The 17,865-nt window shown below is 45.4% G+C and overlaps 1 protein-coding gene across 2 annotated transcripts in view; it reads right to left on the reverse strand.

Annotated features, from left to right (window-relative positions):
• The window catches only part of ARID5A (AT-rich interaction domain 5A), a 32,702-nt gene that overhangs the window by 14,227 nt on the left and 610 nt on the right, over window positions 1-17,865 (reverse strand). For both annotated transcript variants that reach the window (XM_015420821.1, XM_015420822.1), the window contains exon 2: window positions 5,027-5,169. In XM_015420821.1, the coding sequence (XP_015276307.1) occupies window positions 5,027-5,169 (143 nt within the window). The remainder of the gene's footprint in view (window positions 1-5,026; window positions 5,170-17,865) is intronic.

The following is a 17,865-nucleotide window of genomic DNA, read 5'->3' on the forward strand; positions in this document are numbered from 1 at the left end:
GAGAGAATAGTTTGTGGAGGGGAGAGAGAGAGAGAGAGAAGAGAGAGAGAGAGAGAGAGAGAGAGAGAGAGAGAGAGAGAGAGAGAGAGAAAAGCTGGGTTTATTATGCTTGGGGCTGGGAAGGAAGCCAAGTTGGTCAGAGTGCCGGAGATGTGTGAGAACACGAGAGGCTGTTTCCAGGAAAACAGAACAGCACAAATTCTCACTCTCACACCCCCTCCCTCCCTCTGCTAAAAACGCTTTGCGTTTGTTTGTTCTAAATTTTCCGGAGTTATAAAACTTGTTGCTATTTTTGGTCAAAGCAGCTGCTCGGCTCTCAGCGCTTCTGCCCCTTCCTATTCTTTTCTGCTCACGATAGACGTGTTATTTTAGCTGCAGCGCTATTTATGGGACTGCTTTTCTTTTCCAACGAGGCTCATTCTAAACTAGCAAAAGTGCCAGCCCGACAGCCTTGGGTGTCCTCTCTCAAGGTGTATGGGATCCTAGTGGGATGGGTGTGTTGTTTATCCAGCTTCCACTCTTAGGAAAACTAAATTCTGCAATTTGCAACAGATTGTGAAAATTAAGAATGGCTGCATGTAGGCTGACATGATGCTATAGGTTTGTTTGTTTGTTTGTTTGTTTGTTTTCTGGAGACTGTTGAAGTCAACAGCACAATACAGGCATTACTGTATTACATGCTGTGTGGTGTGCATGCTGATTCCACTATCACTTCTGCTTAAACAGATACTGGAGGTTTTTGAAGTGTTGCTAAAATCTGTTTGACTACAGATGGACTAGTGGGACAAAAAGAAATGCATGTGTACACCAAGGTTCTTTTTAAAAATGCCTCTTTTTGTTCAAAATCTCTATCTCCATCTTACTTGGTGTTGTGAAAGAAGATGATATATTGGTGTTAAACAGTAGATACAATGTTGGAGCTAAGAGCCAAAGTAGATATTACAGCTGCCATGAATCTAACCCGTGGCTGTCAAAACCATTTTAGAGAAGAATGTAACCATTTAAAAAGCGCTGTGGCAGGATCAGGCAATCTGGTGCCCCGCCCATACCTTTTCAAGTGCCAAAACAACGGGGGGGGGGGCTATTTCATTGACAGTCAGGCAGGGGAAACAAGAATGTCTGGCTGCACCACTGTACATGCCCAATCAGGATCGGACCCTCACAGCACTTTTTAAATGGCAAAATTCCTCTCTAAAATGATGTCAGCAGCCATGGGTTGGAACAGGTAGTTGCTGATGTCCAGTTTAGCTTTAAGTCAGGGAGACCCAGGTTCTATTTTCCACTTAGCTTTGATGCTCACTGGGTAACTTTGGGCCACTCTCTTTCTTGTAACCTGACACAAATTATAGGAATATATCAAAGCTGGGATCACCCTACCCTGGGGGGGAAAGGGGTGGAGCACAAGCACAGGCCTAAGGAAGGTAGCAGCCCAATTGGATTGGTGAGGGAAAAGCCATTGGGGCTGATAGAAGCAGACAGGAGGAATGACAACCAGCACTAGCTCCCTATGGAACAATGGCTTCCTCTGGTGTAATGGCCTCCTCAGGAGTAGGGACAGGGAAGCAAGCCAGAGGAAGAAGGATAAAAAGGCACCAGCTGATGCAGGTGGGGAGGCAGCTGGAAAGGAGCAGTCAGGCTAGGGGCCTTGGCAGACAAAAGACTACCAAGCCTCCTGGAGACTTGGAAGGTGACATTCCTGGCCCAGAGGAAAGCCAGATGAAACTCTTCCCACCTGATGCAGGCAGACCAACTTTCCCCCAGCTTAACTCTGCTGAAAGGGTGCAGTAACCAGGACCGGGTCTTAATGAACTTGGAGAAGGACTCACGCTGGCAAAGTAGCCCTAGCTTCTAGATAAGAGCAGGGGGAACTGATGAGTAGTGAACTGGCCACACTACAGGGTGGCAGCTAGCCTCTACAATTGCCATTGTAAAGGAGCCAAGTAATTAAAGGGCAACCTATACATCTCTGGTGTGTGGACTTGTCTTTGGCACTGTGGAAGAAAGACAGCACCTCCCAAGGGGGGATGAGGCCCCAGCCCTGGGAGCTTCACAGGATGTTATGAGGATACGGCGGAGAGGAAGGGCACACTGACTACCTCAAGCTGCTTGGAAGAAGGATGAGATACAGATATGCCTTTCTGAAGCCACACAGAATGAAAACATCATATCCACCTTCTTGGGCTGGGATGTTCAAACCAGTTTTGTCTGGATTTGTGCCATGACAGCTGGCCAGAAACAGACAAAACAATTTGGGAAGCAATCCGAGTGCTGATTTAGGATGGCCAAGCAGATACTGGTTCTTGCGCCACTACCCCCATAATGTCTATTCAAAGGAAAGTTGTATTCTGTTTTTATTCTTTCTGTTTTTAGCTCATTGGAGGGGGAGCACTGTGTGCAAGGAAAGGAGGTAATGATCATCTGGAAAGGCCAACCACTAGAAAGGAAGCAAGAGCTCTCATCTGCAGCAGATTTGTTCCAAAGCAACCCAAATTTTATGCATGGGGGGGAGAAGAGGTAGAAAACAGGATTTTCCCCATTACCTTATTTCCCACGAGCAGTGCTAATTTCTTGGCAACTGAGAGTTCATTTCAGAAGTTCACACAAGTTTCTTCTCCACACAAAAACAGTTAGTTTTCAGTTTCTCTTGCTTTTGATATCATCACCTCTGGTCTGGAAATTTTGACATCTCCCTCCATTTCTTTCTTCTCTCTCTCACGCACACACAAACACTTCTTGTTCAAAACCCTCACTAAAAACACAGTAATGTCTACTTGTCCTGGGAGGGTTCAGACCAATCTTCCCTCTAAGCTGAGTTAGTGTGAGCTAGCTCACAGTTTTTTAGCCTCCGGCTCACACATTTTTGTCTTCCCTCAGGAAGGATGGTTCCAGAGCAAACTAATTTATGCAGTAGTCAAATCACCTGCTCACAGCTTTAATACCAGTAGCTCACAAAGTAGAATTTTTGCTCACAAGACTCCACAGCTTAGAGGGAGCACTGGTTTAGTCCCCCCCCCCCCAATTCACTGACTCTGCTGCAACTCATTTCAGCCTCTTGAGTCAACATGTCAGAAGACAAAGTGAGTAAATTAGTGGTTTTCCTTGGTTCATTAATCAGGCAAGCAGTCCCAAATGAAGGATCAAGTAATTAGGGCAGAGGAACCTCAAACATTAAACTGGTCCAGTGCAGAATTGATGCTGGTTTTGCACACACCATAAATTTAGAACCAAGACCTAGGAAGACATGCACCCTACTTCAGTGTAAACCCCCTGCCCTTCCTTATCCTTTGTTCATTTTAGCCATTGTTTAGCATTATGTCAGCACCGATGCTAAGCACTGCTGGTTGCTAACCAGGGTCTGTAGCTTAACCTTGGGTAATACAGAAAACCTTGTTAGCATCAACCACGCTTAGCACTGGTGTAAGATGTATTGCTGGACCATGGTTAAAGCCAACAAGGGAAGAGAGAATGCTTTCCTGAGGCTGGTTCCTGATTTGCAAATGACAGGTTGTAAGAAGTCAGCTTTACTGGACTAGGCCTATCTTCTTTCTAACATCTCCAGTTTTCTACCCAGTTGACTTCCAACGAATGGGTCACACTCACACCACAGCCATCAACACCATTTTCTTTATGGGTTTTTTCCCCCCTGTTTACTAGGTATTACATGGAAAGCCACTGGGTGCAAAAAGGATGCAAAGGGAGGTGCAGAAATAGGCATCAACAGCAAGCCAGCAACAGCAGCTCAACAAATGGTGCTGGGGTGCCACCTAAGGCCAGCACTTTTGGCCACCACCTCTTACCACCACTGCCCTTCCCTCCCACTGCACCACAATATCCAGGAGCCAGAGCAGGTAGCACCCTTTCCTCCTCCTTTCCCAAGTAACTTTAAATACAGCATGGTAAGCCACATGTGTCAAATGGCTTCCCAAACTTCTGCAAGATAGAGAGTTGAGGAGACCTCTTCAGCATACACTGTGTTCCAAGAGACCTGAGGAAAGAACATTATCTGCTCCTGGATTGGGGTCATTGGGCAAAGCAGCCCCCCCCCCATCCGCCACCCAAGTCCACTGCCTCACTTTGCCTCATTGAAATAGGGGCCAGGAGCACCTAGAATATCTGATACCTGTCAGCCGGGGAAGGACCGTATGGAGATGCAGGACTCAGTCAGGACTGCTGGGTCCTAATGTTAGTTATTTGTGAGTTTCTATGATATCACTTCTTCCTGCATCAAAGTTTCCCCATATTTAACAAGAAACTTCCAGCATTCTCCTGTTTGTCTCCAAGTAAATTTCTTCACCTTCCTCCCCACATCCATGGATGGCACTCAAGGAGGTATACATATTGTTTTTAATATCAAGCTGAAACTAAACTTAGACAAGGTTCAAGATGGCACATTTCTTAAGAAGTGAAACCGGGATTTTCATATTTTTGGAAGTCTGAATGGCTGACAGAACTCCAATTCTCATTTTGGCAATGCTTTAGTCCTCATCCCTCACCAACAAAATTACATCTAAGCATCTGCAATTTAAATCTTATAAACTGGATTTAATTTAATTCTGGACAGACTGGGAAACCCCAGGTTCAAATCTCCACTCAATCATGACACGAGGTGACCTTGGACCAATAATTAACCTACCTCACAGGGTTGCTGTGAGGATTAAGGGGTCAGGGTGGAGGCTACTCCCTTCCTTCCAGGGGCTCAGGTAAGGGTAAAAACGTGTAATAATAATTATTAACCACCACAACAACTTAAAATACACCCATTCTTCCAGTTCTTCACCCCCCTTTTCTCCGTTGTATCCCCGCCACTGAAATTTCATTTGGAATCTCTCTACCTGTCTCTTTTTAAAATTTATTTATATTTTGCTGATGTTCCTCTGAAAAACATTCATAGACATTCATAACTTTAGATAAATATCTAGAGTCATTTCTGAACACTAAATTTCAAGGTCAAAAGGTGAAGTAAAATTTTAATTAGGATTCAATTCTTTACATTCACGATGAGTTTTTATTAACTTGTTTCACTCACCTCTTGATCCAGCGTCTCTGGAGCAGTCTGACTCTCTTCCACGATGGGACTTGCTGCCGCCGCCTCTTCTTCTGGAGCCTTCTGGGATTCGCACGCAGCCATGGGAACAAATTTCTTTTTCCGCTTCCCTTTAAGGCTGGGTGCTATGGCGAGGAAGGAAAAGAGAAATATCATTACGAAAGTCATCAACAGAAAACCTCAGAGGGTAGAGAGACCCAGGACATTACTCCTGTAGCAGTCAGCCCCATGTTGAGCCAGACTCTGAGAAGAAGCCCCCAAAGAAGTCTTCACCAGGCTACATGAAAAGTTCTGGGGAACTCAAAACCTTGCTTAACTGCTTTGCGATAACCTGAACTATCCTTTTTGAGGAGCAGGAGCCAAAGTGTGAATGCACATACCCCTTTCGAATTCGTTGCAATCCCAGTTAAGGAGCGAGGCAATGATGCTGCTACAACTCTCAAAGTTGTTCCAAGTGTTACAGCCAAATATATGGATACCCAAACCAGAATCAGACCATCCAGTCCAAGATCAACTGACCTGTCTGGCAATGGATTCTTTTGCCTCATTGCCCAAGAGTCTTTTAACTGGAGATGCTGGGGAACTGAACCCAGGCCAGGACCTTCCAGAAGCAAAGCCTGTGCTCTGCCAGTAAGCTAAGTCTCCCCAATCCCTAAAACTCAGACACTTAGTGATCTTGGTCAATCCAGCTAGGCCTTCTTTTGGCTGCCTGTTATCTTGGCTGGCAATTCCAAATACCAACCATCTGGGATCCGACAAAGTCTAACCCACTTTCTTGGTTAATGGGAGACCCTTCTTGTGTTGAACCAGGTGAGGCTATCAAAGGAAGTAGTCTTAAAAGAAATCTACAAAGGGCACCCGAGTGAGGTTTCACCATTCTAGCAACAGGAATGCTTTTCCTAGAAGAGATGCTCGTGACATAGTTTCTTGTTTGAACATGCCAAAGCATGTATCACAGACCGGTAAGTCTCTCAAGGTTTCTCTTTCTCTTTCAAAGTGGTTTCCTGAAGGGTGTGAACCTCAGTCCAGCAGCCACATCCTTCCCTCCTAGACGTTGCTCAATCAACCACCTTAAGCGAGCCTCTGAGGGCCCACTCTCAAAATAAGCCTCTTCGTTTGCATTCAGCAAATATCAGTAGCCTCAAGCACCCATTCCTTGTACGAGCAGGTTCCTTGTAAGATCAGGCTCATGCAAGATGCACTTCTGGTGAGAAATGCTGCCAGATCCAACTTCTCTGCTGTTGATGGCACGATAAAGCAATGGCAAAGGTAACAGAGGCACTCTGAAGGTAGCAAGATCCAGGGACCTTGCTGCTCAGGCCAGTTATCAAAGAGTCAGGGACCACCGCCTGACCACCTTCCAGCCTACAGGCCCAAGGAAACCTCCTTGGTGGGATTCCCTGAAGTTCCCTCCCAACCACAGTTGGGTGATAAGCACATAGGCTGAATTCCCCAGACACACACTGGCTAACTCATGCAGGTGAGGACTTACTCTGCTCTCAAGCCCTGCACAGTCCATGTTGATATCATCTCTGCCATTAAACCGCACTAGTTCCTCAAGTGTCCATTCCAATATTCTTATCTTCCATCTGTGCTTTTCATTCTGGACTCAGAAATAATGTTTTGCTGACTGAGCAAAATATTCTCATATATCAAAAATTCACCTCAGAGTTTCCAATTTCCTTGTTTGTTTGTTTTTTTAAAAAAGAGAAAAATACAAACATGAAATTCTACCCCAAACTTCAACGGCTTTAGAACTGCTCTGATTTTAGCAGGTGTCAAATGCAAGTGTCTCAACTGTCAACTGCCAAAGTCTAAAGCACTATATAAACACTGTCAAACATAGACAAATATTAAATAATACTGCATGCCAACTGTCAAATACAAAAACTGCTATCAAATCTAGTCAAATATCAGTTGGCAAATACGGAGACAAAAAAAGTAATATCATATATCATTGCATGTTGGACAGAGGCATCCAATTACTGAGTGAATATTCACATATTCAGAGGACATATGGAGAATGTTCCACAGCAGAATTTGTAGGGGGGAGTATCAGGACCTTAACTTCATGTTATACTTTCCATGTACATGGGGTTTCAGTCAGAAGTCAGCTGCAAGTTCCCCACTGGTAACTCACATCTGAATGAAAATCCTCAAGGAGGATCCAGGGAAGACAATCTCACTAGGTGGCCTTAAAAGAATCACACCATCATCTTCAGCTTCCCATCTGGAGTACAAGGGGTCAATACCACCCTTGCTTACAAGCTGGTGTAAAAATGAATGTTTGTAAAAAGCTTCCAACACATGTGAGCTCATTAATTATGATCATTATACTCCATCATCCGCCAAAACAAAAAAGGTCCTGACTAATCTTGCACTCTTAGTCATCCTTTTCCTAACTTCACTCCCAACTGACTCCAATTGCAGTAAATAATAAAATACCGACCATACTTCACACCCATCTTTTCCAAAACCACCCAATTAAAATGCTTTGAGAGAATTTCCAGGTGGCTTAGAAGCTATCAAGCTAACTTTTGTGCTTTCCAATAATATGTACTTTTAAAAAGAACCCCAAAACACTTTGGTTACTCATTCAGTAAAGCTAGATATGGGGGTTTGCCCAGGGAGAAAGCACAACTGCTACAGCAAATAAATAAATTTGGAGGAACCTATGTCATTCACAGGGAGACTAAACATCTTCTTATACAGAGCTAGGAATAGATCGAGGTGGGCATCTGTGTTGGTCTGAAGCAATACAACAAAGTTAGAGTCCAATGGCACCTTTAAGACCAACAAATTTTTATTCAAGATGTGAACTTTCATGTGCATGCACACTTTTACAGATTAACATGTGAAAGCAAGACAGGGCCCTGCCTCAAGGAGCTTAAAATTTAAATTCTGAGTCAGTATCATCCCAACCATTCTAGGCTGATGAAGAGTGGGGGCTGTGGGTGCCAAATATGTTCATCACCACACTATCCACCCCCGCCATTTCTGACCATCCTCGTCCCAGCTCCCAACTTTCCATCTTTTATTCAAGCCAATTACAAAACACCCACCAAAGCTTAAAGAATTACATGCTCACACTAGGGAAGATTAGTAATGGGGCACAGAAGGCTTTAATCTCTCCAGGTCATCAGCTTGCATCTTGCATGGGTCACTAGAACTGGAAGGCTGAGTTAAGGGGGTGGGGAGAGAGAAGGGGGGGGATGAACATCCAACAGAGCATGTCTTATGCAGTGTTACTCCAGTCTAAGCCTACTGAAATCAGTGGCTTAGACCGGAGTAACTGTATAGATTGTGCCGCAAGTCTGATTTTTCACATCCACATCTCAGAAGTCATTGCTGACTTGCCTTCTCTCCCCCATCCTTTTGCTGACTTGTGTATCAGAGAAACTGAGGACCAAATGAATCATGGAGATGGAATTCTTTAATCCCTGGCCCTTATGGTCAGAATGAGGAGGTTATCAGAGTCAGGGCTGGGAAGACTACATCCTAGACATGCCTCCAGCTATATCCACTGTCATCAACATTAAATACAAAACTTTCACATAATGTAAAGGAGGAGCGCATAAAACCAGACATGTCATTGGAAGGGAAAATCATAAAACTGTGACTGACTTATTTCGGCCATGTCATGCGGAAGAACTCACTAGAAAAAGCAATTATGCTTGGATTGGTTAGCAGCAAAAGGAAACCAGGCCGCCAAGGAACACGGTGGCTAGACACCATAAAAGTTGACACCAGCCTGAGCATGGAACAACTCAAAGAAATGGTACAAGATCGGAAAACATGGAGAGAGCTGGCTGTAGAATCGCCAAGAGTCGGACACGACTGAATAGCTAACAACAACAAAGGAGGAGAGGGGAGATTTTCCAGCCAGAATGTACAGAAAGAAAGACATGAAATTTTAAGAGCTATGTGAGCCTCACCTGACCACTGCAGACGGAAAGACCTATCCCAGGAATTAAAGCAAGGTTGTAGACTGAAGTTGCTATTAAGGATGTGAGTCTAAACAGACCTGACCCACAGTCATGGCCCAGCAGGACATTCTCCTACACTCCTTGTGAGAAACTGTAGTGGTAAACAGTTCAGGCGTTTGGAGGATGGGTATAGGGATACAAGAGTCACAGCCATTAAAAATACCACTACCTTAATCAGCCACAAGGAAATGTGGGGCTGTTTGCTTCAGATCTGTCAAACAAAAGCTTCCATAGATGGAGTAAGAGATTATTTTAACATAATTGCAATTAGCAGGGCTGCGAGTCAAGGAAGCAGCCCTTTGAACCTCTATTGGCCCTGCCATTATATTCTAGCACCAAACTACACTTGAAGCATTAGGGTTTCAGACTGTTTCTTGGGGTCTCAAAAGAACACAGCAACATTTCAGGGTGAGGGGCCAGAATCCACATGGACAGCTATTTCCTGCTTACACTGACACAAGCTTTCAGTATCACTTACCTCAGGGCCACTCATCAAACTCTATACTTGAGGCATCCGGTACCACAAGCTTCTTTCCCTGACTTGCTAGGAACCACCCTAGGCAGGAAATGGCATTTTCCCTTACAGGCTCCACCCTCTAAGACCCATCATCTCAGCAGGCAAATCTGACCCTTGACAACATTTGAATCCCTTTCTTGAATGTTCCTGCAGCTGATTCTTCCCCTATGCTCATTCAGCTCCACTCCTGAGCCACCAAGCACAACCAGACCCTGCCCCCCTGACCTGGCAAGCACCTTTCCCTTGCTCCCACGAAATACCATCCCCCCCCACAAACACAAGCCCCCCCCCCTTCAGCTCTAGGTCTGACCTTCAGGAAACCAACAAGCCTAACTCTAATAGGGAACAGAGAAGAAAATATCTTTAAAAGGGGCAGCTTGGTGTTCACCACACTGTAAATGCTTTGTTATCTCAAAAAAGGCATATACCCTGATAATTTGTTTAGATGCCCATTACTGTAAAAGGAAAACTGGCCTGGAAGTTTTTGATTGATTAGTAGGCTGTGTAATCAAAGAAAAGGCAGGTGATGGGTCAAAAATCCTCAAATCAGTTCCCAGACATACTTCAAACATGCCTGGCCTACTCAGGCTGGCCCCAGCGCACACCTCCAACCCTTTCTGCATTCATAGGATTAATTCCACACTGCATAATTCGCTTAATATAGACACAACAAGGAAGACAAGGAGAGAAAATAATCTGCCGTCCCAACTAAGTTCTCTACTTGAACTGCGAGGTACGAGCTTTCAAGTCCGTAATTCCTGTTGCAGCCATGAGCCCTTGAAGGCAATTCATCAGGATCCGCACTGACACAGATAATTTTGCTGTATTTAATAGAGGACTCTTCAGACGCTCGAAAACAACAAAACACCGAGCCATGAACTGTTGCCAGCCATCTCTGCCCGTGCCCCCGCATCCACTTCCAGCTCATGTTTGCTCAAACGGTTTGTATGTCAGTCTCTTCCCTGCGGGGTCAGTGAGCTCATACAAAACACTAACATACTGTACAAAGAGAGGCAGCGGAGGGGGGGGGCAGGGAGGGAGGAATTTTTTTTTTAAACCCTTCCAGTTTAATGTTCTCTGAGTATGAGATCATGGCACACGGCAGCCAAAACAAGTCCAGCTTCTGAGAGGATTACTGGACATGATGACAAGTTCGGGAAACAAAAGAGGGGGGAAGGAACCAACTTTGAGCCCCTTTCATCAGACTTACAGCAGAAATTAAGAAGGTGGGGGGGACACAGGCAGACGCCTGCAATGCACGGGACTCAGCAAAAAGACAACAAAAGAACAGATGTGAATGGGGGGGGGGGCAACAAGAGAGACCCACAAAAGCCAAATAAGCTACAGTGAAAACAGAGCTGGTGGAATGATTGTCCCTTTGGATTTTTTTGGCTCTGCTTTTCATTTGCTAGAGAGAAGCAAAAAAGTTCTGCCTGCCAGCCTAGTCCAAAACAATTTGTCTTTCTAATGACACCTTTTCTTTTTTTTTAACAGAGAAGCCTCCCCAACCCCTCCCAAACATATTGGTTATCAAATGACCACTAGCAACCAATAAGGGTTCACTTTTTAAAAGGCGTTACAAATTATTAACCGCTATCTGCCAATATTGATGGCAGCCAACAGAGTTGGAGCTTGCCCCAAATGACATTCTCCCATTGGTATGAGACAGGTACAAGCCTAACCCTTTCCTTTAGCCAAATCCATTTAGCAATGCTCCCTTCCCCATCTTATGTTGTATCAAACTCACACAAAGCAGAGTACACGGGTTGGATTTGGCATCCCCATGAATTGCCCCATGCCATGTTCCCATACTGAAATAATTCCGGCGGAAGTACTATTTGACCCATTGGGAAAACCCATGTGTTTCTGGTGGGCCAAACAGCATCATCCCAGGGTGTTTCAGATCAAGGAAATGGAGGGTTGTCCCCCCCCCCCTTTCCCCCAAGTTCTTTTGAGACCACTCTTACCCCAATCTTTTTCTGGAAGCCAATTTTGAGTTGGCTTTTTCCTCGTGTGTAATGTTTCTGTAAGTTTTCCTTGTCCCACCCACCACCTCCATCCCACTTTTTCAATGATTGGACTGTCATAATCAAACCACACCCTCTCCTTCTCCTCCCGCCCACCTGAAGACAAGTGGTTTCATTTTTTTTAACAGAACTGAAATATCAATATAGTGTTGTAATGATAGTTTAAGCAGGTTCTCTGAATTCTCCGCTTTCACTTAAAAAGTAAGTCTCTAGCCTTGCAGAGATATAAGGAAAAAATCCATGAAGACTTCTTTAAATAATAAAAGCTGGGAATTCAGAGAACCTGCTTAAACTATCATCACATTATATCAACATATTGCTATTTTAGTACCTTTTAAAAAACGTGACCATGATACTGATGTACCAATATAAACATGTGCAAAAAATAAAGGGGAGGTTCCTGTGACGCCAATGATGACGACAGCACCCTCCCCTGAAAATCTGCATTATTTAAGGCATATGCCGAAGAAAATAAACAGACTCCACAGCTGTGAAAATGCAGAGGAAGAACACTACTCAAACTGATTCCAATGCTTGTGGATCTACTGCCAAGAGAATCAGTATTAAGTAGAGCATCCATAAAAGCCCTCGTAGAGAAAAGCAGACTATAAAATAAACCTGTGCACTCTGTAATGTGTGAATCGGCATGATCAATCACCCACAGTCTTCACTTGTTTCCCTTAGTGGGGCATATAGCAGCTCTGAGGATGGGAAAAGTCAGGAAAAAGAGGGGTGAGAAAGGGTTAACCCCCTCTACCTTGGGCCAAGGTCCAGACTGAATCAAGGCCCCACATAGTGATTCAGAATGAACTCCTGATCATGAAATCCCAGCATCACATGCAGGTTGGCCCCAATATGGCCACTTTCAAGAATTCCTCCCATTGCTGGCCAAGTCATTTCTTCAGAGAAACGATAAGAAAACTCAAATAAACCTCTAAGCATGTACAGAGTACAGCACGTCCCCACATCCTTGACATGAAGGAACAGGGCAAGGCCTGCAACCACTCTTCTCAAAAGCAAAACACTGTCCCAAAGCATCTTTGATGGGAAAGCCTTGTCCCTAGCTTGAAAATTCAAAAATGGAACAGTGGCATTGCAAGACTCCTGCGAAAACTTAGACTTGTCCTCAGCTCCCTTCACAACTGCCTCCTCATAGCTTCCCCCAAATTCAATGAAGCAACACACGTGCACCAAAAAAACTCCAAACACACCAAGAACATAAGTATGTTTGTTGCCTGAAGGAACGTCTCCTTCTGCTTTGCATGGGTTATGGAGTTTGTTTATTGACCCATGTGAATTAAGGGGCGGGGGGGGGGTAGCTCTTCGATTCTGACTTTCCTGCATCTTCCCTATCTAAAAACTTCAAGCTCAAACCACGGCTCTGCATTTCATGCTTTTTGGGATGCCTTGGATCTCTTTCACGGTCCTGAAAACACCTGTTTTGACAAAGGGGGACATTCCCTTCCCCCTCCCCTCGCAAAGCAGCTGCCTGCAGGAATCCCTCTGTGGCAGTTTGCTGGTTTCTTAGCGAGGGCAATGAAAACAATTGGTTTTTTTGTGCCCTGCTAGCGCATGGGGAGGGGCAGTCCACTCTCTGGGCTCCTCTTCCTCCTCCAACCCCCAGCAAATAGAACGGAATGTGCTGACCTCAACCCAATTATTTATCCATCCCGCACAGATTCAAAGCTTTCAGAGCAATTTCCCCCTATACACTCTCCAGAACAGGGGCATTGTCGTCATGCCCATTTTAGAGACTGTGAAACTGAGCATCAAAATAGCAAAAGGAAATGAAATTGGGGTATGGAGAGAGATAATATTTCCTTCTTCCTCTTTTATAATAAAAGGGTCCCTTCTCAGAAGCTGGCTGCAGGTCAAAAGAACTAGCTTTTTCATACAACACGGAAGTAATGTATGGAATACATAGCCACTAGAGGTGGCAAGAAGCACCAGGTTAGAAGGTTTTATAAAACAGATTAGGGGTGGGGGAATTCATAGAGGATTAAGTCCACAGCTCAAGCGTTAAGTGAAACCTCCATGTTCAGGGGCAATATACCTTTAATTTTGATTGTCCAAGGTAGGAATGCATGACAAGCCATCACACACGAAGCTGCCTTATAGTGAATAACACCTTTGGTCCATCAAGGTCAGTATTATCTACTCGACTGGCTCTCCAGGTTCTCAGGCAGAGGTCTTTCACATCACTTGCTACCTGGTCCTTTCTACTGCAAATGCCAGGTATTGAACCTGGGATCTTCTGAATGCCAAGCAGAGGCTCTATCACTTAACCACAGCCCCTCCCCACCATATTGGTGCCCTGACTGTAGGTTTCCTGGAAACATCTAGCTAGCTGCTCCTGGAAAAAGAGAACACTGAACTACGTAAGACCTCTACAGATCCAGCAAAACAATTTCTTACAAAGCCACTTGTCTGAGAAATTATCCCACAATGGCAAGTCCACAGAGCTCTTTCTCTGCAATCTCTTAAAAAGAAAGCCACTCTGTCTTTCCAGAGAAAGCAATTTTTAAAACAAAGAAAGTCCCAGCAACATGCCAAAACATCAAGTGACAAAATGGGGAAACAAGACTGTCAGTGCCAGTAAGTTTTAAAAATACACAAACATACGCACATAAAGGAGAAGTACAGCAGATCAGTTTCAAAACTTCACTGTGAATCATAGAAATCAGAGCTGGCGTAAGAGCCATGAGCTCACTGTGTTTGCACTTGGAGCTGGGGGAGGGAAGATGCTCCTGCCCAGACCATGCTCTGATCACTAGAGGCTGTATCCCCCCCCCCAACCAGCAAGCATATCCAACCCCTCTACTGAATTTTAATCAGAATGGCAAAAAGTTATTGCTCACACTTTACTCGGGAGGAAATGAAGCACATGCAAGTCACAGGAACTGTAATCCACGGCTGCCTTGTAGCACTCAAAAGACAAACAATCACTGTGCCAATCTGCCCCTTGAATGGGGCTGCCAACCTCCAGGTGGAGGCTGGAGATCTCCTGGGATGACAGCTGATCTCCAAATGACAGAGATCAGTTCCCCTGGGAAAAAAATGGCCACTTTGGAAGGTGGACTCTATGGCATTACAGCCCACTGAAGTCCCTCCCCACCCCAAACCCTGCCCTCCTCAGGCTCTGCCCCCAAAATCTCCAGGTCCCAACCCAGAGCTGGCAACTCTACTTGAGGTAAGAAGCACATTCATGCCACAGTCTCCCAAGGGGCCTGCGTGGTACCTTCCCAAAGCCACACACTATAGGAGACCTGCACATTTCTGACAAGAAAGTTTAACCTATCTTTGCCATTTCCCCAATCTAAACTGCTCCCTAAAGCAGCTATTAGCGCTCTACAGGAAGAAGACCTAGCCCCTTACCCTGCGCTACTGCTCTCACCCAGTAGGGCTGGTTCTTCTGTTTAGCCACAAGCTCTTAAGTCTGTATCCTCCACTCCAATGTTCCCTCTAAGCTGTGGAGTCTTGTGAGCAAAAATTCTACTCTGTGAGCTACTGGCATTAGAGTCGTGAGCGAGCGATTTGGCTGCTGCATAAATTCGTTTGCTCTGGAGCCCTCCTTCCTGAGCGAAGACAAAAACCTGTGAGCCGGAGGCTAAAAAACGGTGAGCTAGCTCACACTAATTCAGCTTAGAGGGAACAGTGCCCCAGAGGCCTGTTCCCCGACGCCGGGGAATCGGGCCCCAGGGGGAACCCCGCCCCAGCGTACACGTCACAGGGAAGTGACGTTATGACGCCGGACACGCTGGGGGCGGGGCCCCAGCCATACAAGGGAAAACTCTATGGTTTTCCCTTGTATGGTCATGACCCCGCCCCCAGCGTGCCGGGCGTCATGACGTCACTTCCCTGTGACGTGCATGCAGCGCGCGCGCACACACGCCAGGAGCCACCCCAGAGTCCCCCGCCAGCAAGGTAAGTCGGACTTAGCAACCCTAAGTCCAGACAACACACGCCTCCAAACAAGTGAAACAAAAAAAAAACCCAATCGAAGATTTCCTGGGAGAGGGGCAGTTTAGCCCTCAACGCATATGGAGTTGAAGGGCTTGTATTACTGTGGCTGCGATCACACACACTAAATAATCCACTTTCAATGCACTTTCGAATTGGATTTTCCCAGTTCACACAGTAAAATCCATACTAGATGTGGAACCAAGCACAGAACTCAGCTTTCAGAAAATCTCCACTGTCATTTCAGAAAAGCAATGATTTTGAGGACATCCTTGAAAGCGTTGAGCAATGATGGTTGGATTCTCAGAAGCCAGAGAGGAGGCGGAATAAGATTTTCGGCCGTGCAGAATGTGGCTGAAAGTGTTCTTGTCCTTCCGGTTACTAGGAAACCCAGAAGAAACTATGCAAAAGAGCACCAGTGCCAGAATCAAACGAACTTCTGCAACTGTTCTAAATTTGGTATAATTTACCCTGGTTGCAGAACTCGCCTGCCTGAGCACAGAATTTTCATTTTAGGATGAACTATGCACAGCCCTTACTGAAGAGGCTAGCCATCTATAGGGGACTGCTTAGTTTGGGGTTGTCAGGCAAATGTCTGCAAAACACAGAAGCCTCCTTATTTATATTTATTTTATTTATAAATTCAATTTATAGCCCACCCTGCAACGTGGGCTCAGGGCGGCTCACAGTCAAGCATAAGCCAACACATAAAACACATAAAAACCATTTAAAATCATTATTACAGTATAACAACATTATTATTATGTGCTCTAGATGTTCCATATGATCTTCCATAAAGATGACATCTGTTCCGCGTGACGCTGTCGTTCTCTCTTCCAAGGCCAGATAGTGATGGTACAGTAGTGGCGGCTCCTACTCAAACGCCTGGCCGAAGAGCTCCGTCTTGCAGGCCCTGCGGAACTGTGCAAGGTCCCGCAGGGCCCAGATCTCCTCCGGGAGCTCCTTCCACCAGGTAGGAGCCGCCACTAAAAAGGCTCTGGCCCTGGTAGCAGCCAGCCTGGCCTCCTTGAGCCCTGGCATCGTCAGGACATGTTACGTCCCCGACCGTAGTGCCCACAGGGGAATCCTGAGAATACAGAGCCACCCCTGCCCCAGCACATGAAGGAAGGAAGAGCTGAGCGTGTGAACAAATATAATTTGTTCAACAACCTCCCCAAGGACTGCAGCGCCAGTCTAAGTTGGAACAGCAAGGCCCAGTTGGCATTTTAGAATTTTCTGGCTGCCAGCCAGCTCTCACTTTGCCAACAATGACAGTATGTGATTATATTTCACAGGGACTTGTATTCTCTCTCTTTCTTTCTCACACAAGCATCAAACATTTCTCTCAGTTCCAGGGTGTGCTGCCCTGAATGGAGGGAGAACATATGCACATGCTCAGTTCCTCCAAGCTGATGAGTTGTTCATAAAAATTGTTCTCGGGAAGGGGAAAAAAAGGTCAACAACCCCAAAAATATTTCTTGGCTCATGTAGAAGCCGAAAGCCCGTTTGCATCTTCAAAGAATGTAGATCAAGCCACATTCAGGAAATGACCCAGCACAATGGAACCAGACCTGCCTGTACACTTCATTCAATATCACTTTTTTTTAACTCTTTCAAGGGTGCCCAAGCGGAGCACAGGACGAGACAAACAGCAGCTCTTTTGGGAACTGGCGGGGAAAGAGTGGCTGTTTCCAACAGCTGACACAATAAATTAGCTGAGAACAGTGAGAGATAAAAAACCACAACAGGAAGAGGAATGACAAAATCCGCAAAGAGTATTGAAATTTTCTTTGGGGGGGGGGGGGAGAGAAAACAAGAATGAGCTCAAAATTACTGGGAAGTCCCTATTAACCAAGAAGGATTTCGCTGTTCTTTTAAGTGCCTGGAAAACACAAAAGAAGAGACCAAAAAAAAAAAAACTTCAGACAAAGTTTTAAGCTACTTCTGGCACTGCTAAAAAGGTCGGATCACGTGCATGGAACTGACACACTCCATGTTCCGAATACCAAGTGTGTGTGTGTGTGTGTGTGTGTGTGTGTGTGTGTGAGTGTTTTGTGGTGGGGAGGATGGGAGGGCTGTTTTGTTTGAACAGTAAACTAAGACAGTTTCAAAAAAATCAGGCTGCCTTGCCAGATTACACTCTCTCCCTCACCCTCCCTTTCTTCCACCTGCTCAGAAATGCAAACTCAGTGACTTGAACAACTTAATCGCAGATCATCCGTGCCAATAATGACACGCTGAGCCACACAGCACGGGAAAAGCGAGCATTTGCATAGAGACCGGTTAGAGCGTTTCCTTTTGAAAAATCAAAGCGCTTCACTTCCCCCCCCC

Source organism: Gekko japonicus, unplaced genomic scaffold (genome assembly GCF_001447785.1).
Source record: "Gekko japonicus isolate JY-2015 unplaced genomic scaffold, Gekko_japonicus_V1.1 scaffold2025, whole genome shotgun sequence".
Classification (NCBI taxonomy): domain Eukaryota; kingdom Metazoa; phylum Chordata; class Lepidosauria; order Squamata; family Gekkonidae; genus Gekko; species Gekko japonicus.